Source organism: Peromyscus maniculatus, chromosome 2, assembly GCF_049852395.1.
Source record: "Peromyscus maniculatus bairdii isolate BWxNUB_F1_BW_parent chromosome 2, HU_Pman_BW_mat_3.1, whole genome shotgun sequence".
Taxonomy (NCBI): domain Eukaryota; kingdom Metazoa; phylum Chordata; class Mammalia; order Rodentia; family Cricetidae; genus Peromyscus; species Peromyscus maniculatus.
This window is the reverse complement of record NC_134853.1, coordinates 136296414-136321767: the sequence shown is the minus strand read 5'-3', so window position 1 is coordinate 136321767 and position 25354 is coordinate 136296414. Positions and strand designations below refer to the sequence as shown.

The 25354-nt window shown below is 48.0% G+C and overlaps 1 protein-coding gene across 12 annotated transcripts in view; it reads left to right on the top strand.

Moving 5' to 3' along the window:
• The window catches only part of Rnf220 (ring finger protein 220), a 236326-nt gene extending 221057 nt beyond the window's left edge, over positions 1-15269 (top strand). For all 12 annotated transcript variants that reach the window (XM_042271697.2, XM_042271695.2, XM_076564869.1 and 9 more), the window contains 8 exons: positions 286-418; positions 8242-8338; positions 8514-8600; positions 8696-8751; positions 8886-8964; positions 13307-13415; positions 13544-13618; positions 14316-15269. In XM_042271697.2, the coding sequence (XP_042127631.1) occupies positions 286-418; positions 8242-8338; positions 8514-8600; positions 8696-8751; positions 8886-8964; positions 13307-13415; positions 13544-13618; positions 14316-14387 (708 nt within the window). In that variant the 3' untranslated portion in view covers positions 14388-15269. The remainder of the gene's footprint in view (positions 1-285; positions 419-8241; positions 8339-8513; positions 8601-8695; positions 8752-8885; positions 8965-13306; positions 13416-13543; positions 13619-14315) is intronic.
• Positions 15270-25354: the final 10085 nt, after the last annotated feature.

The window sequence follows — 25354 nt, the reverse complement described above, 5'->3', positions numbered from 1 at the left end:
GACTGCTCCGAATCTCTGGGCTCCTGGGGTCTCCATGTGGTCTCAGCAGCTTCTTCTCTCTGCTCTTTGCCTCTCCCTTTTGCTTTCATTTCCACTTATCCCCTGTTCGGGCTCCTGTGGACAGTGGTGGGGAAGAGGCCCAGGTCTTTGATTTCCATATTGGTTGTGTTTCAAGGGAGTCCATTTGGCATCCCACAGCGGGGCTAAGGCTGTGCCTTCCTTGCAGGCTCTGGGAGTAGGTAGGGATGGCCTGGGCTCTGCATGATCCTGCTCTGCTCTTCACAGAGGGAAGGCTCCTGCGTGGCTGAGGAGGATGCTGTGGACATGGAGCATGAGAACAGCAACCGCTTTGAGGAGTATGAGTGGTGTGGGCAGAAGCGGATACGGGCCACCACACTCCTGGAAGGCGGCTTCCGAGGTATAAAGCAGCTGATGACTTGGGCAGTGGCACTCTGGTGACCAGGTCACTGCGGGTAGCTGGGCATCGTTTCTACCACGTGGGAACTACTGCTGGTGGGGCTCCTTTGTGACCGTGCTGTCTGCCTGTGATGTGCATATTAAAGTGGATGTATTTGGGTGGGGAAATGGAATTGTGAGGCTGCAAGCTAGCAATGACGAGGGGGCTCTCAGCCTCGGGTGATGCATTGAAGGTGACAGCCAAGCCGCGTTAGCACCTGCATAAAATATTAAAGGGACGGTTATGCATTTATCACTCCATCCCTCTTAAGGCTGATAAATGAGAATCCAGCAACCTGCTGTACACCTCCAGCACTAGGGGCCCTCAGGGCTTCTAGGCAAACACATTGGATTTTCCTCCTCCTCCTCCTCCTCCTCCTCCTCCTCCTCCTCCTCCTCCTCCTCCTCCTCAGCTCTATGTCAGGGAAATCAGTTACAGAGGAGAGAGTGAGTTATGGCAAAATTTGACCTCCCATGAGCTTCATTGGTGAATCTAATTTTAGCTCTGATCCCATCTCTTCTCCCAGGGCGCCCTCTGCCCTGAAGCAAGAGGGGCCCGGGCTCAGCTGCTCCCTGCTTCCCCTGGGCTCTCCCCAATTGTTGCAGAAGAGTCTGCAGGGCCCTGCTCAGCTCTGCTGCCTTCCTAGTTCCTAAGACAAGGGTAGGCCTCCTTGAAGAGATGGAAGAATTGGTTGGGTGCCCAGGGTCAGTGTCCTCTTTCTTGTCAAAGTCTCCTGCCGTGGGCAAGGGAAGGAGGCAGCTGCTCCTGGCTTGTAGCTCTTTCCTCTTCCTCTGTAGAAACACAGCTGGCGCTGCAGCTTGTGGTCAATAAGGGAGCAGGCTGCATCCCATCTGCCTCCTGTGTCTGGGTACCACCCTTGCGAGTGCCACTGTGTATGTCTGCTCCCTGGGGACTCTCACAGCAGCCTCAAAGAGGGCCTTTGCTTCCTTAGAGCCACAACACCTGGGCTCACGCTGAGACCAGTCTGCAGTGCCATGCAGTGCAGATGGGTCATTATGCCTCCGGGCAAGCCAGGTTGGAAAATCAAGGGGTTTAAAAAACAAACCATTTCCCCCAAGTCTGAGATGGACGGTCTTAGTTGTCATTTGACAGAGCAGTTATGTGCTGGAGCTCTATGGATTGAAGCCTTGCAAGAATGAACAGTAGAGAATTATGCCCATGGGTACTGACGTGTGTGTAGGTGTAGAAGGCAGTCCCTGCCAGCCAGTTCTGGAAAGCTGTTCTAGGTTAGCTTTGTTATCAACTGCGACTGTACACACCAACTGCCGTGGCAGTTTCTTAGGTTTCTTGGCACAGGAGGGGACCTGGTGGCTCTTGGGCGCTCCTGGAGTGCTGGAGTGGGTCAGGCCGCACAGAGCCTGCTGCTTCAGCGAAGTCCCTCTGCCTGGGGATGCACCAGCAGCTGGGTGTGGGAAGCTCTTAGGCCTCGGGTGGGGATCATTTTTCCGGGTGTGTTTACACTGTGAGGTTGTTCCTTTCAAGAATTCCTGAGGAGAGTTCAAAGAGGGCTTTTCTTTGAGCGATTTGGAGAGCGAGAATGAGAGTGAGACTTGAAGAGGGAATGGGGCCGGAGGTGCCTTTATCTGCAGAGAATTGCTCCAGCTTTCCTGATAGAAGCTGCTGCCGCCTCTTAAACAGCTTAGTGCAGTCAAAAGACAGGCTGACTTGAAAGGCTGTTTTACAGCGAGATCAGCGGGGGCCACGAAGCACAGAGTAGAGCGATGGAGGCTGAGCCTCCTCAGTGGGAGGGGGCTATCAAAGAGAGGCCCTGGCTGATCCTGACTGCCTCTGCCCCTGAAACCCATCTGCAAAAGCTGGCCATCTGTCAGCCTGCCCTCCCTGGCCAGGACCAATAGGCCCAACTCTTGGGGGGTTGGGTGTGGTCCTGCCAGGCGGCTGGTGTCAGTGCAGTGCATTGATCGCCCGCCGGGCGGGCTGGGCCGCAAGCTGGGCAGCTCCTGCTTAATGTGATTGAAAGGCAGTTAAAATGGCGGTGACCTTTTCAGGAGGAATTAGATTGCCTGCCAAGACCGGTTAGAGGGAGTGATAACGCCAGCTGAAGAAGCTGCCCAGCCGACTTCAGAGAGGGAGGCAGAGGCAGGATGAGCAGGCGAGCGGTGAGGCCCATTTAAGCTGCACTGTGCGTGCTGACAAGACAGAGATTGCTCCCCTTGTTAGATATGAAAGAATGGAAGAACTGTGATGAGTCCCTGTGTCCCTTCGTTCTCCTGTCCCTCCTCCCAGACTCGGTCCCTTCGTCATCCTTGACAAAGCTTCCTACATGGGTCCATCAGCTGCCTTGATGTATCTCCTGTGGAAGGCAGTGGTCAAACAAGAGTCTTGGTGAGGACGCTTGCTTAGAAGAACAGGCCGTGAGGGTGGGAGCTTGAGGTTAAGGACAAGGAGGCTCAGATGTCTCAGTCCCGAGAATGCTTGGAATGAATGTCTCAGGACAAAAGGAAGAGGACAAGAGAACCTCCAGGAGATGTCCAGCTACAAATAGATGGGTATTTATTTAGAGACAAGGTCTTATTATGTAGTCCCAGCTGGCCTGGAACTCACTATGTAGACCAGACTGGCCTCAGCCTCACAGAGGTTCACCTGCCTCTGCCTCCCAATACAAATAATTAAACAAACCAACAAAACCGGAGGAAATAGCTAAGGGCTGCTAGAGAGTAACAGTCATTTTTGGTGCATTCTGACGGCTCAGTCTAGCAGCGCTTTCGGGGTGTGCACCTCAGCTGCTGATTGCTCACATGACACCTGAGAGTTTCCGACTGCTAGTGCTATTTGCATGTGGGTAGTACCCAGGGCCTAGTCTTCACCTAACGATACCTACAGTTAGGGTGGAAAATGCTTTTCTGGGATACTCTGCCAGACTTAGGAGAGTAGGTGTCTTTCCAGGCTGGAGAAACGGGTCACAAAGGAAGCAACCCTTGGGATAAGCCTGACTCTGTGTCCTTCATAGTCAAGGAGACATGTGACTAATGAGTCCTAGCCTGCTCTTCCTCTTCCTCCCTCCTCTATGTCTTAGAAAAAGGTGTGGGGTGCTGGGCTCTAAGTCCTCCCCTGTATTGGCAGTGAGAATTCACTTGTCTGGATTCAGGGAAGCCAGAGCTTAGTCCATCTAGAAGGGACAGTCTGGACAAAGAACGTGGAAAAGATTGGTTTCAAATCAAGCGGCTGATGTTGTAGGCCAGGAGTGGGGAGATGAGGCATTTCTGAGGGAGCTGGAAAGTGTCGTCCTGCACCTTTGTCTCTGAGCCCTAGCTGACCCCTGAAGGAATTCAGCACAAAGGCCCTTCCGAACAGGTGGAGTAGGCCCGATCTGGTGCTGCACTTACTTATCCCAGCGCTCCTGGGGCAGAGGAAAGTGGATCCCTGCTTCCGAGGCCAGCTTAGTTCACATAGCGGGTTCCAGACCAGCCAGAGCTGTGGAGTTGGGAGAAGGAGGATGCTAAGACAGTGAGTTGTGAAGGGCTTCTGTCCTGCCTCAAGTACCATCTTTCCTGAGTCCCTAGTTTCCTGATCTAGGCTGTTTCTAACTAACCTGGAGAGAAAAGAATCGGGAGAGAACAAGGAGAGGCAGTTTTAGCACAGCTCTCAGAAACAGCTGTTGACAAAACTGAACAAGTTCCAAGGCAAGAATGTGGAAGGTAAATCCGCAGGCGTGGGCCAAGAGGGGGACCCCAGCTGATAAAGATGTCCCGATTGCCACTGTGCTCCCTAGACCTGTCTGCGACAGGTTTGGAGCAGTGTACCCCTGCAGACAGGGTTGGAGCAGTGTACCCCTGCAGACAGGGTTGGAGCAGTGTACCCCTGCAGACAGGGTTGGGGCAGTGTACCCCTGCAGACAGGGTTGGAGCAGTGTACCCCTGCAGACAGGGTTGGAGCAGTGTACCCCTGCAGACAGGGTTGGAACAGAAGGTGCTGCCTTCTGACTCCCCAGCTGCAGTTATGATGGCTGCCTGGTGGGAGGGGTGTGGCCAGGAGCAAGGCTGCTTCTGTCCCCGGTGGCAGTGGACAGGATTTAATCACCTTTTGGAACACAATTGTTAAGCTGGAACAGGGGAGTGCAGGCAGACAGAGCAAGTATCAATGGTTTTAAACGTCGGCGTCTGTCTCTGTGCGACTCTCCTGACGTGAGGCAGTGAAACGCGTTATCGAGAAGGCCCGGAAAGTGGCTAAGTGCGTTTGACACACGCCAACTCCCTGCCTCCACACTGGATAATTGCATTGTCAACTGTTCAGCGAGGTGGCAGGTGACACTGCAGGCCGATTGATTGTCCCGCATCGCAGCTCCCCAGACTGTCAGCTCCCCAATCGATGGCGTTTACACAAGACACCGTAACTGCATCTGTAACTAATTCCAGTGTAAAACTCCCCGGAAGCTGCTGCCCCTGCCCTCCTGTAGGCGAGTGAGCACTGGGCTCTAGAAGGCCCCGAGACTTTCCTCTCTCCCCAGGCTCTAGTTTGGTTGGGAGCAGCAGGTGAGGAAATCAGTGGTGTTCCTTTTCTGTGGTTTCAGGTTCCAGGATGTTACTGCCCCGGTAAACGGGCATCTCCAGTTTCTCAATCGATCATTGATCAATTGATTAAATTAACACTGATTTCCCCCCCCCCACACACACACACACACTCAGTGGTCCAGGAAGAAATGAGTTTATGGGAGAAGGGTTATTTAACCCTCTCCCACTGTGTTCCAAGCATTCACTGGAGGGAAGGGAACTCTTCCAGCCACTGTTGACCATCAGACTTAGCTTGTCAGCCATTTTGTCCTTTTCATCTGGAGCAGAACCATAGCAGAGGAGCCTCCCTGGTGATCGGGAGCTGTTCTGGATCATCTTGGAAGTCCTAGGGACCCAGTTGTCTCCTGCACAGCAGCAGCAGCAGCAGCAGCAGCAGCAGGAGCAGCAGCTTGGCTGCTCTTCCCAGAGCCACATGGAAGAGAGGCCAGAGACTTGGAAAGGGGCTGTCTGTGCCATCTTGCCTCTGAGTACTGGCTTGGGATATTCCAGCAGCTGAGAACATAAAATGACTGTGAAGCCTTCCTCTCCAAGATTGAGGAGGGGGGCAAGCTGGCAAGGGTGCTTTCGGCATAAAAACGGCTTTATGGCCGTTTCTTTTTATTATGATTCTGCCAGAAGTCAGCAAGTGACATTTCATTAAGAAAATAAAGTTTAATGTGCTGGGAAGGAGGTTGGAGCAGGTTGGGGCAAGTACCAGAGTGAAATTGGTGGTGGCAGCCTGCTTGGAACACCTGTGGGGATAGGGAGCGGTTCCCCACATCTGTCTCAGCTGGGGGATAGGATCAGTGTCGGAGGAGACTGCTCAGGCCAGAGGCAGGAAGGCCTTTTTTTTTTCCTTAGCTAACAAGATGTGCCATGCCCCCCCTCTTTGTACCAGCCCAGTCGGAGGAACAGAAGGTTGCTGCCAGACTGGGGTGAGACTCCTGGTAGTTTTCTCTGGACGCTAATCAACCAGGCCTGGCCTGCCTTCTGGTGCAGGGTTCATAAGACATGGAGCAGTATTGGCAGTATTGAGCCAGTAAGTACTGCTGGGGTGTGCTGTGTGGATGGATGATGCTGGAAGTCAGGCCCGGGAGCCTGGAAGGTTCCAGTCTGGTGAGGAACAGTAGCATACAATAAATACGATCTTAGAGTTGTAAAAGAGCTGGGATGGACATCAAGGAAGGGACAGATATGTGTAAGTACCTGAGGAAGTTATCACTCAGAGCACCTGGAGAATGGGACCCGATCCTGAAATGTTCATACCAGGCCAGACAGGATGACCTCCAAAAGGTCGAAAGAATATTGGAGGTGAAAGATCATTCATTCCTTTAGCCAAGAGGAAAATACTTCAGGTCCCTGGGCTGCTTCACCTGTTGGGGCTTCCTGGCAGCTTTGGTTTCTCTGTTTAGCCAAGGGAGCCATACTGGGCCCAGAGGTGTACTAAAGAGCTTTTCATTTTCCCCACCCACAAGGCAGGGGTAGGCTAGGCTGAGCAGGGAATATGAGGCTGCTGCTGAGCTGCGTGCACTTGGGAGTGGGGGCTGGCAAGGTTTGGCAGGGCTTGTGGGGTGCGGGCTGTAAATGAACCTGATAGCTACATTCTGATTGATGGCGGAGTTTGTCTCCCAAACTGTCAGAGGGTTTATAGAGGTGCCAGTCACCCTCAGGGTGGGAATTGCTTGTCAGGACACCTGGCTGTGAATAGGAGACAGAGCTGTAACTTGGTGTTTTCTCAGCTTAATGGCTCTGCTGCTGACCTGCCTGCTGCCTCAAGTGTGTCAGTCCCTCTGGGGATGTGCCAAATGAGGACTGTCAGGAAAGGTAGATCCTAGGCACTGGCTAGCCTCTAGGTGGATGGATGGTATCTCAGACCTTAGACTGAAGGGGTAAGAGGGATGAGTCGGGAAGCGGGTACTGCTTGAAAGCGCATCCTGATGAATGGTCCCTGAGTGAAGTCAGTAGCTCTGTTGTCTGTCTGCACACACAGGGTGGAGACATGGAGACTCCACCGACCAGGCTGGGCAGCCTAGACTTGTGCATGCAGTGGCCCTGGTGCTTCTGGAGTCAGACTGTGTGGTTAAGTGGGATGAGGCAGGAAGCAGACACTTCTGAGATCGCTGGGCAGAGCTCTAAGCTTCTTCCTTGATGCAAAAGATTCCTCTGCTGGTCCTTTGGGCAGAGTCCTTCATTTTCTTTTGTCCCTGGTAGAGCTGCTGATCTGGCTAGTAAGATGTCACCTAAGATCCACTAGGACAAAGATGTGGGGACAGCTCTTTGGTCTCTGACCTTGGCCTGTCAGGAAGTGTAGTTCTGGAGTCAGAGACCACCTGGCATATGGAGTGGGCTTGGTGAAGCCTTGGTAGCTCACCCTTTACATTAGCCAAGAATCTGCCTTTGCTTGGGCCAAATGCCCCCTAGGGATCAGCAGACTGTCTGGCCCTCAGCCTGCCCTGGCCAGCCTAGCTGTCTTCGTGACTGCTCTGAGAGGCAGGTGTGCATGCTGGGCCTCCCTTGTCTGTCCCTTTCTAATCCCTTTCTAACTGCACTTGTCCAGGAATCTGAGCTGTGTGAGGTGGAGATGAATAATTAATGTCAGGCGCTTCAGACACCAAATATTTGAACAGCTGCCTGGTGTTTTTGCTGGCAAAGGACCTAGTGGTCCAAATCAGGATGTTGGCTAGGGGGTCCTACTCTGTGACTCTGACTGGCTTTAGCCAGCCTTTCCTCCTCTGATGGACCTCAGGCTGGACAGGGAGAGAAAGTCTCAGGTCCTATTCGAGAGTGACCCTTTGGACCTGAGTTTCTCTACCCTCTTTCTGCTCTTCTGGAACTGGAAGACAGGTGTATAGGAGGCCGGTTATAGCCTCTAAGGACCTGACCTAGTGTATGATTGTGCCAGTTTATAAACAGGAACAACCTGGAACAGCATGCAGTACGCTAAAAGGTGAGGGAGAGGGACAGAAATAGAGTCAGAAACATCTGAGGGTTGCTAGATGGTGGTGGTGCACGCCTTTAACCCCAGCACTTGAGAGGCAGACAAGTAGCTCTCTGAGTTCAAGGCCAGCCTGGTCTGCATAGTGAGTTCCAAGACAGCCAGGGCTGTTACACAGAGAAACCCTGTCTCAAAAACAAACAAACAAAAGAAAGAAAGAAAGGAAAGAAAAAGACCTAAATCCTACCTAGACGCAGCAGCGGGGGCGTTCTTGGCCTAGTTCTTGGCCTCTTGCCCTTCTTACACTCTGCTTCCCACAGGCTCTGGCTTCGTCATGTGCAGTGGCAGAGAGAACCCCGACAGTGATGCAGACCTGGATGTGGATGGAGATGACACTCTGGAGTATGGGAAACCGCAGTATCCTTGGGGTCCAGTGGGGCAAGCCACCAATACCAAAAGTAGCTGGTGCCTCTAAAACTTGATCATGCTCCTGGAGCTAGTCTCAGCTTTGGGGGACAGGGGTGCCCCTAAGATTCAGAGCCCTTGTGGCCTACCGCAATCTTGGATCTACTGTCCTTGACCACCATGCCAGATACACAGAGGCCGATGTCATCCCTTGCACAGGAGAAGAGCCTGGTGAAGCCAAGGAGAGAGAGGCACTCCGGGGCGCAGTCCTAAAGCAAGTGTGGGCAAAGGCGTGGGCAGTTTCTGTGGAGGGATCTCTGCAGGCTGGACTCAGCTGTCCTGACTGTTCTTTCTCCTTCCTTCCTCTAGTGGCGGCCCCCCCAGCACCCGCATCACACCTGAGTTCTCTAAATGGGCCAGCGATGGTAAGTCCCGACCCAGATTAGCAGGATTGAGGTTGGGGGAGGATATCTTTAGATGGTGGTGACTGTCTGAATCCCAAGCCCTCAATTGTGCTGCTCACCTGGCCAGAGTATGAGTTGCACTTTTGTCCCTACAGAGATGCCGTCCACCAGCAATGGGGAAAGCAGCAAGCAGGAGGCCATGCAGAAGACCTGCAAGAACAGCGACATTGAGAAGTAGGTGTGGCTGGCTGGGAGAGTGGCCCTTGCCTGGCAGGGAGCTCTGCTGCCAGGGCTCTGGCCCTCTGGGTATGGCTCAGTCCTGCTGCCCTGGGCACACAGCCGGCAGCGGAGCCCAGCTGGTGCTAAGCGTGACTCTGTGAATTGATCGCTGGGCCATGGCCCTGGGAGCCTGGGTGGAGAGAGGAGCAGTGCTTCTCTGCCCGCTGTAGCTGCCCCCACCCGTGGAATGTGATGTATGGCCACCCAGCCCAGCCAGTGCACTTGATTCATCTCCAGTTTCTGTTTCTTAATCGGGAGCTAAATTGGTTTCATTTTTCTTGTCCCGGGTGGCGCTTGCAGCAGGTTTTAGGCAGGAGCATTGGGTCTCATCACTTCCAGTAGGAATTTTTGGCCAGAGTTCTCCAGCAGAGGAAAAGGAGATCCATTGTTACTTTACCCGGGGCTGCTGGACAGTGCCACAGGATTTGGTATCAGCTGGCCATCCTGCTGCCTTTTCAGAAGCCGAGAAAGGCCAATACTGGCCTCAGGAGGTGCTATTGTCCAGTCTGGCTGCCTGGAGTGGCTGCCATTGGTCATTGCTTATCTCCCTGCACCTACCCCTCCCTCCAGCTGGAGGCTAGGTTGCCTGGGGTTAAAAGGTATCCTCTTCATTCTAGGGCCAGTGTTCCATCTTGCCTCCTGCCAGAAGAGTGGCTTGCAGGCCAGTGCAGGGCTGGGTCGGTGGCCTGGGTCACCTCCCATTTGTTTCCCTCCATTTTGTGTTGTCATAAATTCATTCCAGCCCGTTGTGCTTGATCAGTTTATCTCGGCCGGGGCCGCAAGTGCTGCTGGCATGATGTATGGGCCGCAGCGCAGGGCCCGGCTGCCCATGAATCACCGCAGCTGCTCCGTGTCAGCGCCGGAGCGGGCCATACGGATTCGGTGTAACCAGCTTAGGGGGGGGGGGTGACGTATGGATGTTTATTTAATAATTCTCTCCTACTCCAGCTGAGCGGGGCGGGCGGGGCTGTAAGGGGCGCCTACCCTCGTCTGGAGGGGCTGCTCATAAATCAGAAAGACAAGATCATTAATCAAGGATGGCGCCCAAGGGGAGGTAGGGGCCAGAGCCAGTGGCCATCCGTGAGGTGCTACCCACCCAAGGCTGGGGGAAGCCAGCATTTCTGTCCCACCTGTGTGAGCACAGACTCCAGTAGGTGGGGCACTCTAGGACAAGGTGGAGACTGACTGCGGCTATCCAGAGATCTCCATTGGGTCTCGATCCACCGGGATTGATGCTCTTCGGTCCCCATGACATCCTAGTTCACAAAGTACAGGTTCCAGCCCCAGGTCCATGTGATATCCAGGGAAGGGGAAGAGCCCATCCATGTCGAGAATTCATAACAGTCCAGCTGGGGATGGCACAGAGAGCACTGAGTGGGTGCCAGAGAAGAAGCCAGCGGTGTAGGTGCCAAGGAGGGGGAAGTGGGTGAAGACTTCCCAGAGTCTGAGGCGGAATGAGGGGCTCCAGCGAACCTCCAGCACCAAAAGAGCTGGCAACAGCCTTTTCACTATCTCTGGGGGCGTGGGGTGGGTGATATGGGCCCATCATGCCAGCCACTAGGGAGTCACATTCTGCATTGCTGCTGATATCCTAAAAAAGTTAGAGATTGAAATTTGTTGTACATGAAATGTTACTCCTACCAGCTAGCTGGGCATGGTAGTACATTCCTGTAATCTCAACACTCCAAAGGCTGAGAAAAGAGGATTATGGGTTTGAGGCTAGCCTTAACTACATAGTAAATTTGAAATTAGCCTGAGGTATGTAATGAGACACCATCTCAAAACCATAAAACAATAAACATGTTCCTATGACCATCCCTATATTTCCTTCTGACCATTGTGTCCAGGAGTCACAGACCACCTGTAAGTTGTAGTGGTATTTGATCTGCCCATGACCTTGGACCACACAGCCCAAAGGAGGCAGTGCTCCTTGCCTTCGTACATGACACTGAGTAATGTTCCAGAGGAACCGGGTTCAATTCCCAGGTGGTCCAGAGTCCAATCCGGGGACAAAATAAATAAATAAAAGGAGGAAGGGACCATGTGACTCCTCTCCTCCTTCGGGCCTTATAGCCAAGGTCGTGGGCAGAGCAAATACATTTAGCTCTGCACTTTTGTGAACACATTGTCCCCATGCTAGCTGAATGTCCCCCTCACTCCAGAGTACTGTCCGTTCCCACACCATGACTGTGTGGTCCACCTAAGCCTTCACTACCACAGTCCAGTCCTGGTGGATCGCATCTTTAAAACCTCCCCTGTTCCGTCGTACTGCACCTCTACCCCAGCTTGCTCATGACTTAACCAGTTCCTGCTGTTGGCTGGAGAAGTCTCCTTTCACTTTTGACTGCTTGGTCTTCTTCCTTTCTACCACCTTGGCCTGGGGACTCCTCTCCTTGTAAGCAGGATGGCCTTGGTCTGCCACAGTCTGGCAGGCTCCCTGGTTTCTTCACATGTGAAATGAACGTCTTCTCACAGAGGTTTAGGAGGTATAAATAATTATCAGTTCCTCGGTAAAAATACCTGGCAGTTAATAAGTACTTAATAAACTTCAGCTGTTTTGTTTAATACTGTCATTCCCTAAGGCATATTCCCGGTATCATTGTTTCTTCTGATCCAGGAAGCATTTCTCTCCTTAGAGTGTTCCTTGGTACTGTTGCTTTTCAGAGGGATCGGAGGGGCAGGTGGAGGGAGATCTTTGAGATTATTCTAGCTCTTTCTTCTTCTCTGTGCTGCTGGTTTTGTGTTTCAGGAATTGAATCACAGGCTTGAGACTACCTAGAATAGTTAGGTCCCACATCTCTCTTTTCCCTGGAGGTTAGACTGGCAAATGTTTTCTCATGCTTACATGACCCCAAGTAGGGCTCATCCACTAGTAAACAGTCACTGGGAGATGTTTTCAGCAAGCAAGCCTTTGTCTTAGGGAACTCAGGCTTGCTGGGGAGATGACCCCTTTGCTATGAAGGGTTCAGTACAGAACCTTGGGAGAGCCTCTGGGAGGAGCCTGAGCAATAAGGCAGGGCTAGTGCTTCCCAGAGAAGAGGCCGGGGGAGTGGGGAGACTCTGTGAAGAGCATAAGGATGTGGCACATGACTGAGGAGAGATGCAGCTAATCCTGACGGAGACCCTGAAATGCTGAAATACAAATGGCTGGACTGGCCTTTAGAATGGAAGTTCTGCCAGGTGCTGGCAGAAGGGGCCAGAGGAGGGATTACAGCAGAGAAGCGTTTTGGTTTGGGTTAGTAAAATGATCCTTAGAAACCTGAAGGATGAGGGGCTGGAGGTATGTCTCAGCTGCTGGGATGTGAGAAGCCCTGGCTGTAATCTCAGCACTCTGGAGGAGCAGGAAGTACCTTTTTAATATGCCCTAATGGAACTTCATATTTTGAATGTTAATTTAAGAAACAGGTGGGGGTTGGAGAGATGGCCCAGCAATTAAGAGTTCTGGCTACTCTACCAGAGGACTCAGGATCAGTTCCTACATGGCAGTTCACAACCATCTGTACCTCCAGTTTCAGGGGATCTGATGCCCTCTTCCAGCCTTCACAGGCACAACACCCATGCACATAAAATGAAATTTTTTTCTTTTTTTTCAAGACAGGGTTTCTCTGTGTAGCCCTGGTTGTCCTGGAACTCACTGTGTAGACCAGGCTAACCTCAAACTCAGAGATCCACCTGCCTCTGCCTCCCTGAGTGCTGGGATTAAAGGTTTGTGACACCATGCCTGGCCAAAAAAAAAATTATACAAATTTTTAATAAATTTAAAGATTTAGTTTTAAATTTTCAAGGTTATCCTTAGTTATACAGAAAGCTTGAGGCTAGCCTGGGCTACATGAGACTGTTTGTTTTGAGACAAGATCTGTGTAGCCCTGGTTAGCCTAGAACTCCCTTTGTAGACCAGACTGGCCTCAAACTCGCAGAGGTCTGCCTGCTGCCCACTTCTGCCTCCTAAGTGGTGGGATTAAGGTGTGCACCAACATACCCGGGCTGAGTTGTGTTGTTTTGTTTTTTAAACATAAGGAAGGCCACAGCATAGTGGTGTGTGGTGAGAGTGGGAAGGGGTGGAGAATGCAGAGGAGCTGGGGAGAGGTGACAGGCTTTGAAAGCTGAGGGCATTTGAAGATGAGTCAAGGGGATGATTGCCAAGGCTCTGGCTTAGCCATTCGTCAGGTAGACATGCCGGAGTACTGAGTTCAGCTTGGCAGGGAGTAGCTGGCAGGGAGAGATGTTGAGAAGAGGTTCCTTGTGTGAGTCTGTGCCGAGGGCACCACCTTTACCCCACTGTCCATTGTCTCTACAGAATCACCGAAGACTCAGCTGTAACTACATTTGAGGCCCTGAAGGCTCGCGTCAGGGAGCTGGAACGGCAGTTATCTCGGGGGGACCGATACAAATGCCTCATCTGCATGGTGAGTAGGAAGGAATCAAGGCATGCCCTTGGTCCAGTGGCCTGTGGGTTGGGGAGGGTCTCGGCTGCATTGGGCTCTCAGAGGGTGAGCTTGCTTCAGTGACTCCTTCTCTGCCACCTCCTCCCTAGGACTCCTACTCGATGCCCCTAACGTCCATCCAGTGTTGGCATGTGCACTGTGAAGAGTGCTGGCTGCGGACTCTGGTGAGGTGGCACAAAACGGAGGAGTGGGGGGGCAGCTGGTAGAGGCACTGTCCAGATGTTCACATCTGGGGCTGCACCTGCTTGGGGGAGTTAAGGAAGAACCTGAGTCAGGGATTCACCCGCCAGGTTGAATACCTTGTCTGCGCTCTCACTTGGGGCTCATTCAGTTCTCCTCCATGGACTCACTTCACACTCTTTCTTCCCACCCCGAGGCGGCCCCGTATCACGTATATTGCTGAGACCCCAGATCAGAAAGAGGCTGGTGGTGGGTAAGCCAGACCAGGGCCTCTGCCCCTCCCCCTCCCATTACTAAGCTCCTTCTGCTCCTGCCCTGTTCTTAGCTCAGGAGCAGCCATTAAAATGTCGCCCGGAGACAGCAATAAAAGGCCCGGACGTGGGCTCTGTGTCCTGATCAAAGGCCGCGTGTAATCTCGTTAGGGCCGAGGCAGCCACAGCTGGACCCAGCCTTGTTCTCATTACCAGGGCTCCTGCTGCGGGGCTGGCCAGGCGGTTTGATCCTGGCGTCTCCCCAACACAGGAGCATGTCTGCCTGCTCAGAGGCAGCCCATGCCTCCCTAGGCTGGCTGACAAGAATGAGGTCCCAGCACACGGGTGCAGACATGGCTGCAGGCCCAGAGCTCCCGTGCGCAAACACAGGTCTCCTGTGTCTGACGGAGCCCTCCCCTCTTCTCCTCAGGGTGCCAAGAAGCTCTGCCCTCAGTGCAACACCATCACAGCGCCTGGAGACCTGCGGAGGATCTACTTGTGAGCCAGCCGTCCTGGCCGGCCTGGCCTCGAGCAGCCCCATCTGCCCCAGCCTCTGTGACCGTGAACCCCTTCCCTTTGTACATAATTGCACACAGGTTCCCTGTACATACATGCACATACACACCCAAACACACCTATAGACTCCGGAGCCAGAGTGGAGCAGTCCTTCCTGCTTGCTCCTTCTGAACTTGAGGACCATGCCTCTCTCGGCTATTTCCAGTGTGGGCAGGAAGGTAGGGATGGGGGTAGCGGGGCGAGGCTCCTGAGATCCATCCCCTGGACGGACTGACAGACAGACATGCAAACACCAGACTGAAGCACATGTAATATAGACTGTGTATGTTTACAATGTTGTGTATAAATGGGACACTTTGCCCTCCACCGCCTCCCCTTTGGTTGTATGATTTTTTTTTAATGACTCTTGGAAGCAGTGCCCCCTTCAGGGCTGGCTGGGGGCTCGGCCCACCCATCTCTTAAGGTGCCTGCCTTTCCCTCTCCCATGGCGTCCCTCCCCTTTCCCTTTCCATGTGCTCGGTGTTCAGTGGTGTATATTTCTTCTCCCAGACATGGGCCATGTGCCCCAAGGGATATGATCCTCTCCTTAGTCTTAGCTCATGGGGCTCATTTTGAGGAGCTGCGGGGTAGGGTGGACAAAGGGACCGAGCAGAAACAGGCTGCAGTCAGGCCGGCTGAGGTGCCTGGCTGCTCCGCCTGCTGTTGAGAGCAACTCCTGGGAGTAGAACGGTGCTCCCAGGGGAGCGCTGTCTCCCTGGCCCTCCCTCGGGCCCTGTGGTGTGATGCTGTGTCTGTATATTCTATACAAAGGTACTTGTCCTTTCCCTTTGTAAACTACATTTGACATGGATTAAACCAGTATAAACCAGCTGCCGTCTGTGTGTGAAAGGGGCTGATGGGAAGGTGGTGACCGAGGCCCTTAGGAGGGTCATTCTGTGCAGCTTTACGCTGGGGTGGGGAGCCTTGCAGGGATGGTGGGGGCCCTGGAGCATCCCAGCAGGTGTGTGGGGGTGGGGCGGGGGTCTGGGCTCCCAGCTATTGATAGGCAGGGGCTCTAGGTTAATTCCTTATCGATGGAGCATCGTCAGCTCATTAATCACAAAAGAGGTCAGAGCTTGGGGTACAGGGCGGGGATAGAACTCTAGTCCCCAACCTGGGGCAGAAGCAGCTGCAGACGGAAACGGGCCTGGGTCTCCGGCCCCCTTCACTCACCTAAAATGTGCCCTGGGTCACCTGCTGAGCTTCCTGGTGCCCTGTAGCCTGGTACAATTCCTGCTAGATCCGTGTAAAGAACTGCTGTTAGGCTGCCAGGACTGCCCATGGGGCACCTTGGTAGTCGGCTCTGCTGTCCCCCACCGCCAGGGAAGAACTGGCCACCTTCCAGGCAGGCGGTCAGAGGTATAGGTGAGCCCTTACCATAGCAATGTCTTGAGGAAAAGATGGTTGCTCAGACTCGAAGGCCAGGATCCAAACTCCTTGACACATTTTCACAGTGAGAGCCGCCTCCCACCTCCTCAAATCCTCGCCTTAGACTCCCACTTCTGGGGTGCCCACAGTACTGCACAAATCAGGTCCTGTTGGCAGCTCCTGCCTCCCTTTGCACCCAGCAAAGACGACCTCCTTGTTGGAACCCAGCAAAGGCCCTCATGGCCCTCGTGGCCCTCATGCTCTGTGCCTGGTGGCACCAAATATCCTGAGCAGAGCTGCTAGGGCTTGAAATCAAGACTGCATGGCTTCCACTGTGAAGTGAAGCGGCAGCCTTGATGGTGCCCGGGAAAAGGTAACCTGCTTCAGGAGTCCGTTCTGGGCAGCCAGATCACATCTACTCTCCCCTTCCCTGCCTTGGACTCAGTGGGTCCTTGGCAGCTGCTTACCCCACCCCGGGAGCCAGGTACTCTAACAGGGAGAGCACATAGAACATGAGTGCAGGCGGTCACCAAAGCATGCCCTAAGCTGTCTCATGGCACAGGCAACACTGCCACCTGTTGGCCATGGCTAGGAATGCACCCACATCTCCAAGAATTCAGAAAAGTAGCTGAGAACCAGAGAGGTTTGATGGCCGGCAAATAGAGTTGGCTGCTGGAGACTTGGGGTCCATCGCTCAGACAATATCAGGAGGCTCCTCCCACCCACAGGTTTCAAACTGCTTGCCAAACTTTGAAAGCATAGAAGATGGTACAGCTTATGGTAAGCCATCTTCCCTGCATCAAGGAAGTGGGAGCATCTTTTAGGAAACGATGGTGTTATTTTAGCCTGAATCCCGAACCTGGTTCTGGCCTCCTAGACATAGCCTATTGAGCATAACGGCCTTTCTGCTGTCCACGTAGTCTTCCTCTTAAATACATAGCCATCAAATTCCTCCATTGTTAGAATCTTAAATGGCCTTATAATAATAATAATAATAATAATAATAATAATAATAATAATAATAATAATAAAAAACTGGTACCAGACGTTGGGGTGAAAGCTGAAAGATCAGAGAAGCAGAGCAAGCCACGGGCAACCTCACCTCGCCAATCCTGTTTCCACGAATCCTCAGACTGAAAACCTCTGAGTCCTCACCCGAAAGGCCTCAGCCAAAAAGAGCCTGTCTCCTCATGACTTATATACCTTTCTCCACCCAGACATCACTTCCTGGGATTAAAGGCGTGTGTGCTTCCTGGTACTGGGATTAAAGGTGTGTGCCATCACTGCCTGGCTCTGTTTTCTCTCCTAGACTGAGTCAGTCCAGGGGGCCTTGAACTCACAGAGATCCAGATGGCTCTCTGCCTCCTGAGTGCTAGGATTAAGGGTGTGTGCCACCACTGCCTGACCTCTATGTCTAATCTAGTGGCTGCTCTGTCCTCTAATCCTCAGGCAAGCTTTATTAGGGTACACAATATATCACTACATTTCTCCTTTTTATTTTTGTCTAAAATAATAAAAGGTTATAACTAATATAAGAAAAACTATAGACAATAAGTATATATAATACACACAGTCAAGAATTACATTAACAATGTGCAGTCCATTAACATTTGACAGATTCAGAGAAAATACTCCATTATTTATCCAATTTTGGTGAGTCCAAAATGTTGTACCTAATTCACATTCTATCCTAACTTTTTTTCCCCCCAAGACAGAGTTTCTCTGTGTAGCTTTGGAGCCTGTCTTGGAACTCACTTTGTAAACCAGGCGGGCCTTGAACTCCGAGATTCACCTGGCTCTGCCTCCCGAGTGCTGGGATTAAAGGCGTGCACCACCACCAACCAGCTCCATCCTAACTTGTATTACCAACCAAAAACTTATCTTCTGATGTCTTTCAAGCTTACACACTTTACACCTCTTTAGTGAGTTTCTTTTCTGAATTTATTAACAAGGAAAACTATAATTATCTAATCATCAATTCCCTCAGAGACCCAAGAAGGAAATATCACCTAAGTTAGCAGGAAGTACAAACATGTGACTTCCAAAAAATGTGAGAAATGACAGAAACAGCTGGCTGCCTGGACAGTTACCCAAAGTTTCTCTGCAATGTTGAGGCATCCATCTTCTGCCTACAGGCCTAGCATATCTGACAAACTTATCTGTGAAGCAGGATTTTCTGAAGGGCCTTCCTACATTATCTTGGCAAGGTTCGACAGTCCTTTTGTGTTCTGCTTGTCCATTTGGGCAGTAGCATACTGTCAGCAGTTGAGGGAAGGACACTTTCTTGTGCAGTGGTTAACTTGCCACAAAGAAAGTAAATGCCATATGGAGTTTCTTCGATGCCCATCATCTTCTCTTAAGTAGATTGGTGTTTCAAGGAGCAAACATGTCTCATGGTCATAAAAAGAATCTTATTAAAACATATTAAATGCCATATTCTGTAGCTCTCTGAAGTGTTTGAAGATGACACATCTATCTAATATATATCTGCTAAATAGTTGGTAATAACTTTCAAGGACTAGAAAATTGCATTACATTGTTAAATGAGCTGTATAGGTACAATACCTTGAACAAGATTAGAAATGCATGTACAGTATGTTCTAACAAAAATAATCTCAAATTTGTATCAATATACAAAATTTGTATACAATATACAAAAATGTAATCCAATGTAAAACATTTAAAACTAGTAGCTGCTTTTTAAACATAGATTTAATAATCTACCAATTTATCTTATCCATATTCTCTCTTTTTTCTTTTCAGAGTAATTCAATAATCTGCCTCTTATCTATAGCCTTTTTGTTTCTTTTTACTTTTTCTTTTTTTCAAATAAGAACCCTAAATCTAATCTCCTTTGTTTGGGTTTTTTTTAATAATAATTGGGCCAATTTATTTCGTTTCTTTGAATTTAAAAACATTAACATTGAATGTTGCTTTAGGGCTCGGCAGCATTCTGTGGAAGGAGGCTTTGCTTTCTGCCTTCTGTGGGATGAGGTGCGCACATCTCTTCAAGATTGACCTCTGTAGCCCCCTCCCACTTCCCAGCCCCTCCTCACCCCACCCAGCCCATGGCGCTGGAGGTTTATTCTGCCTAGAACATCTTTTCCCCGGGCGAGTTAAGGCTTCTGAATGGCTCGCCCGCCCGTACCAGCACTCAGCAGGGCTGGGCATCACAACAGGGATGGGCCTGGGCGGGGGAGCTCGGGTCTCCTCCAGCCGAGTGGATTTTTTCTTGGCCATTATCAATTAACAACTTGTAACCAACCATCCTAAACAATGACAATTATTCATAACCCATTGAATAACCAAAAACCACCGGCTCCACCTCTTGGGAATGTGGGCATCATGTTCTTAAAATTACTTTCTGCTGATTGGGGGTGCTGTTAATCTTATGGGGACACAAAGAAAATTTAGGATTATGATCAAGTCCTGATTGGAGTACTCTACAAGCCATCTCGATATTGTCTCAGCTAGCCATCTCGATATTGTCCTGAGCAGTTTGTAGTCCAAAGCTGATCTTTGGGTGATGTTTGTCAACTTAATGGCATTATCATGGTCCTGGTGGAATTGTTGTTGTGGGGTCCCATCATCTTTTTGGAGACTTCAAAGTCACTGTTAGGTGTAGTCATGGTTCACTGCAGAAAACTGATAGAGACTCAAGCCCAAAATCATGTACAGGAAGCTAGATGAAGCCTTTTTTCTAGAATTAGTACTGTATATGACTGTTAATATCATGACAAAAGTTTAAAATATATATTAATCTTATAAATGTTGATTAAAATTCATACCTTAAGAAAAGTTTTAAAGGGTCAAAATAAAACCAAAGGATCATGAGATTAATAGCAATAGGACAGTCCCTTAATTTTGATTTTTCTTCTGTCTCATATGAGGTCTGACATGATATAGAGATTTTGCATTTTCTTTTAACAAGCATGCTTGGGTTTAGAGAAGTAGAGAGCCACATTCCAACTCCAGCTTTAATTTTTAATTAAACTGGGAGTACATAAAGACCATTTGCATTATGTGTCTGTAGAGAACAGCAGAAACAAACATTTAGGAAGACTTACAAAATTTCATCCTGTTAGATATGTGATATACCAATAGGCCAACTTACTCTTTTTCTTGGGACATTTTTTCTGGATGATTTGTCCTTTTTTCTTCAGATGTCTCATTTGTCCAGTGTTCTTCAGATTCCTTAGCCTTCATTCTCCTGAAAGATAAAAACAAAACCCTTCCCCAACCCTAACTTTGGGGAGTTTCTCTTTTGGCAAGTTATATCAGATCTAATGAAAAGCATTAGTTAGTGGTATAAGTTAGTTTAAATTGGATGGTCTTGCTGGTTGATGAACTATCATCTCTTCTAATTAAGAGGTCTCTCTTGTTCAAATCGAACCTCTATCAATTTTGATGGTATCCACAGCTTTTCTTCTCCCGTGTAAACAAAAGCAAAACCTCATCCCTAATGTAACACATATTGTAGTTTCCATTCTGAGGTTGGCACATCTTTAAAGTATACAGGCTGATTTATTTATTTATTTTATTTATTTATTTATTTTATTTATTTTTTTTTTTTTGGTTTTTCGAGACAGGGTTTCTCTGTGTAGCTTTGCGCCTTTTCCTGGAACTCACTTGGTAGCCCAGGCTGGCCTCGAACTCACAGAGATCCACCTGGCTCTGCCTCCCGAGTGCTGGGATTAAAGGCGTGCGCCACCACCGCCCGGCTCAGGCTGATTTAATTCTGTAGTTTTTTTTTTTCTGTCATCCAATGTCTCTCTGCAGCTGTTGTTCCTTTCTCATTAGCATTAAGAAAATTAAAAGTTAATAAAGCATTATGTAATTTCTTGGGTTTTTTGTTACCCCTTTCTGTTTATTTAGCATATCCTTTAGAGTTCCATTTGATCTATGCTTGGCCTGTGGAATTGTGTGGTATACCTGTAATGTGCTTTATATTGTAATAAGCAAAAAACTGTTTCGTTTTACCAGAGACATATGCTGGAGCATTGTCAGTTTTAATTTATACAGGTATACCCATGATGGTCATAACTTCTAGCAAATGCATGATTACAGAATCAGCCTTTTTGGAACTCAGAGCAGTTGCCCATTGAAATTCTGAATAAGTATCAATGGTGTGGTGTACATATTTCAATTTTCCAAATTCTACAAAATGAAACACATCCATCTGCCAGATTTCATTCCTCTGAGTACCCTTTGGGTTATATCCTGCTGGTAGTGGAGTTTGATTGTATAAAGAACAAGTCGGACATTTCCTCATAAGTTCCTTGGCTTGTTGCCAGGTTATGGAAAAAAAATTTTAACCCCTACTATTGACATGATGTTTTTAAATAAATTCTGAGGCCTCCAGCACATTTCCTATCAATAGTTGATCGATCTCATCATTACCTTGTGCAAGAGGGCCTGGCAGACCCATATGGAATCAGATGTAAGTTATATAAGATGATTCCTATTCCTGATTATTTCTCATAACTGAATAACGAAGTTAATTCTGACTCAGGGATAAATGCAGCAGTTTCAATGTATAATATCACTCTTTCAGCATACTGAGAGTCAGTAACTATGTTGAGAGTTTCCAAAAAATCCATTAATATCATCAGAATAGTCTATAATTCCTATTTTTGGACAGAATTATAAGGACTTTGAACCACTTTACTTACATTTTCTGATTTGTAACCTGCCTTTCCTTTTTGGTTTGCATCTGTATAAAATGTAGGGGCTCCAGATATTGGTGTTTCCCATACAATGTGAGTCAGGATCCAATTAGCTCTCTTTATAAGCTGAATTCTATTGCTTTTGGGATATTTGTTGTTAATCTCTCCCAAAAAATTACTGCAAGCTTTTTGGCAAGGTTCACTTTCTGCCCATAATTTGTAAATTTCATCATTAGTTAAAGGCACTACAATTTCTGCTGGATGGCCAGGTGGTGGTGCACGCCTTTAATCCCAGCACTCCGGGAGGCAGAGCCAGGTGGATCTCTGTGAATTTGAGGCCAGCCTGGTCTACAGAGCAAAATTCAGGAAAGGTGCAAAGCTACACAGAGAAACTTTGTCTTGAAAAACAAAACAAAACAAACAAACAAACAAACAAACAAACAAACAAAAATTCTGCTGGGTCTATTCCTGCTAATTGACAAAGTCTCAATTTTCCTTTTAAAATCAACTGAGAGATCTTTTCCACACAAATTTTTAGTTTTTCACTCTGTTTATTTGGTAGAAATATCCATTCCAGCTGGGCGGTGGTGGCTCACACCTTTAATCCCAGCACTTGGGAGGCAGAGGCAGGCGGATCTCTGTGAGTATGAGACCAACCTGGGCTACAGAGTGAGTTCCAGGAAAGGTGCAAAGCTACACAGAGAAAACCTGTCTCAAAAGAGAGAGAGGAGAGCGAGAGCGAGAGCGAGAGCGAGAGAGAAGGAAGGAAGGAAGGAAGGAAGGAAGGAAGGAAGGGAAAAAAGAAAGAAATATCCATTCCAATATAATAATATAATATCTTCCCTCTGCATTAAAATTCCTGTAGGAGAATGCTTAGAGGGTAAAATAATCAAAATGCAATCAGGCTTTGGATCCAAATGATCCACATGTGCATTCTGTATTTTCTTTTCCACCAAAGCCAATTCTCTCTCAGCTTCAGCTGATAATTCTCTTGGACTATTTAAGTCCTTGTCACCCTCTAAGGTTTTGAATAAATTACTCAGTTCATCATTTTTTACACCAATAGTGGTTCGTAGATTGGAAATGTATCCTAATAATCTTTGAAAGTCATTAAGAGTCCATAATTGATCTCCTAATTTGCACCTTTTGAGGTCTAATTTTTTGTAGAACTATTTTATATCCTAAATAATTAATAGAATTTCCTCTTTGTATCTTTTCAGGAGCAATTTGTAATCCCCAACAAGGCAAAATTTTCTTTACTTCTTCAAACATTCTTTCTAAAGTATCTATATTTGAATCAGCTAGTAAAATGTCATCCATGTAATGGTAAACTGTAGATTAAGGAAATTGTTTATGTATTACTTCCAATGGCTGTCATACAAAATATTGGCACAGGGTTGGACTATTTAACATTCCCTGTGGGAGAACCTTCCATTGATATCTCTTAACAGGCTAAGAATTAGTTCAAGTAGGCGCCATGAAGGCAAATTTTTCTCTGTCTTCTTCTTGTAAGGGTATTGAGAAGAAACAGTCTTTTAAATCATTAACTAAAGAGGCCATATAGGTAACAGAGTAGGCAAAGGAATTCCAGACTGTAGAGAGCCCATTGGCTGAATTACCTTTAATAGCTCTTAGGTCTGTTACCATTCTCCATTTATCAGATTTCTTTTTAATAACAAATACAGGAGAATTCCAAGGGCTGGTTGATTCTTCAATATGCTGAGCACTTAACTGCTCTCGTACCAGCTGTTCTGAGACCTGCAGTTTCTCTGTTGTTAAAGGCCATTGCTGAACCCACGCAGGCTTGTCTGTTAACCATATTAAAGGTAGGGCTGTTGGTGTCTTTGAAAGATCAGTAGCTGTTGTGCTGTTCTTGTACAATCTGGATGGTTGGTGGCTGTTCTTTATAATATCTTCTAACATTTTTCTCAGAAGCATATGCTAGTTTCTGAGATTGGAGGAACGTTAATCTGGGTATTTCATTGTTGTAACAATAGCTATATTAGCCACATATGGCTTTAATTTTCCTCTCTGTCCTTCTGGCCATATACATTTGACCCATCTCATGCTCTGCTTCACTTCAGATAATGTTCCAGTCCCTAAAAGCTGAACATTTACCTCCTGAAGAGTCAATTTGGATGCCAAGATTCTGGTGCAATTATTGTTACATCCCCACCTGTGTCTACAAGACCTTCCATGAGAACATCCCTGTTTTAATTTTGGTCTTTGTTCATTTATAGAAGTTTGCCAAAAAATTCACTTTATGGTTTCTCCCGAATTTTTTGTTCTCTCTTCTATAGCTGTTCTATCACTCAGAGTAGTATGGTTTTTTACAATAGGCATTAAGTTCTTTAATTGCTCTGGGAAGGAGTTCCTTCCAGGGTGACAGGAAAGGACTGAACCAAATTTGTCTTGGGAGACTGTGAGAAGCCCCTCAGGTAGTACCCTGACAGCAAAGGAAAAGGATTACCTTGTCTGTCTCTTGTTGCTCTACATGTGTTAGTCCACTGTTTACCTTTGCCATACCTTCTGCATAATCCAGAAGGGAGGAACATTCTGTTGGAATTATTCCTTGAGAAAAATTTGTTTCTAGGACCACCCTGTTTACAATCCCTTTTTAGGTGACCTTGTTTATTGCAATTGAAACACCTGACATTACTATTTTTCTTCAAACCTCTGGAAATCACCTCTTCTATCCAAACATCATCATGGTCATGAGATTCAAAATTAATTGTATCTCAGATCCATTCCTCCAATGGTGCTGATCTTGCCTTTAATGGCCTAGTTACCCTTTTGCATTGTGTATTAGCATTTTCAAAAGGCAGAGATTCAATTATTATCTGTCTAGCTTCTGAATTGAATATCATTCTATTTACTGCTGAAATTAGTCTTTGTAAGAAATCAGTGAAGGTTTCTTTTGTGCCCTGTATAACTTTAGTAAATGACTCAATTTTCTTTCCTACTTCAGTACTGTCACAAGCATTCAAAGCTGCCATGCAACATAAAGTTAGGGTGTGGTCATCATATAAAGATTGTCTTTGTATATCAGCATAATCACCTTCTCTAAGAAGTTGATCTTGGGAAATTTCAAGACCTCTAGCCCTACTCCATTGTTCAATGGTCTTAGCCTCATCTTTCCAACCAAGTCTTCCATTGTAATTGTGGACCAGCCTCTAAGATGGCTGTAACCAAATCTCTCCAGTCTTGAGGGGTAATTCTATTACAAGTTTAACATCTGCTTCATGAAAGATGAGTGGATGCCATATGGGACTATTGCTTCTTTGAATCTTTTCAAATCTAACATTTGCACAGGAGTCCAGTCAGCTCTTACACAGCCTTGAGGATATTTCTCACTCGGTAGTTCCTATAAGGTTACTGGATAGATTAAGATTGCTATTTGAAAGCCTTAGGCTGTTTCTCTGTTACCTTATAATGCAATGTTGAGATTGGTTCTCCTTGAAATTCTTGTCTGGGTCTAAATATATCTATAGTCTGTTTTAACAAGTTTTTATAAAACTTTTATCTTGGCACTCATATTAACCAATTTTTTAATGATTAAAAAATGATCAAATAGTATTTATAATTGACATTACATCTATTGCATCGTTAATTATCCTCTCATTTAACTGTTCCATTTTCAGACCATTTAATGTATAATCAAACAGACACCAAATGCCTTCCATTGTAAAAATGTTTCCCATTTTTTAATACGGGAAAAATTTTAACTAATTCCTCCCTTTAAGAAATCTTAATTGACTCACCAAATCTTCTGACAATGATTCAGATAATAGTGTGGCAGCAGCCTGAGGATAGGGCCCAGAGAGAGCCAAAGGGAAGAAACTAGAGGCTGTTGTTTGTACAGGGGAGCTTGCAAAAGCAG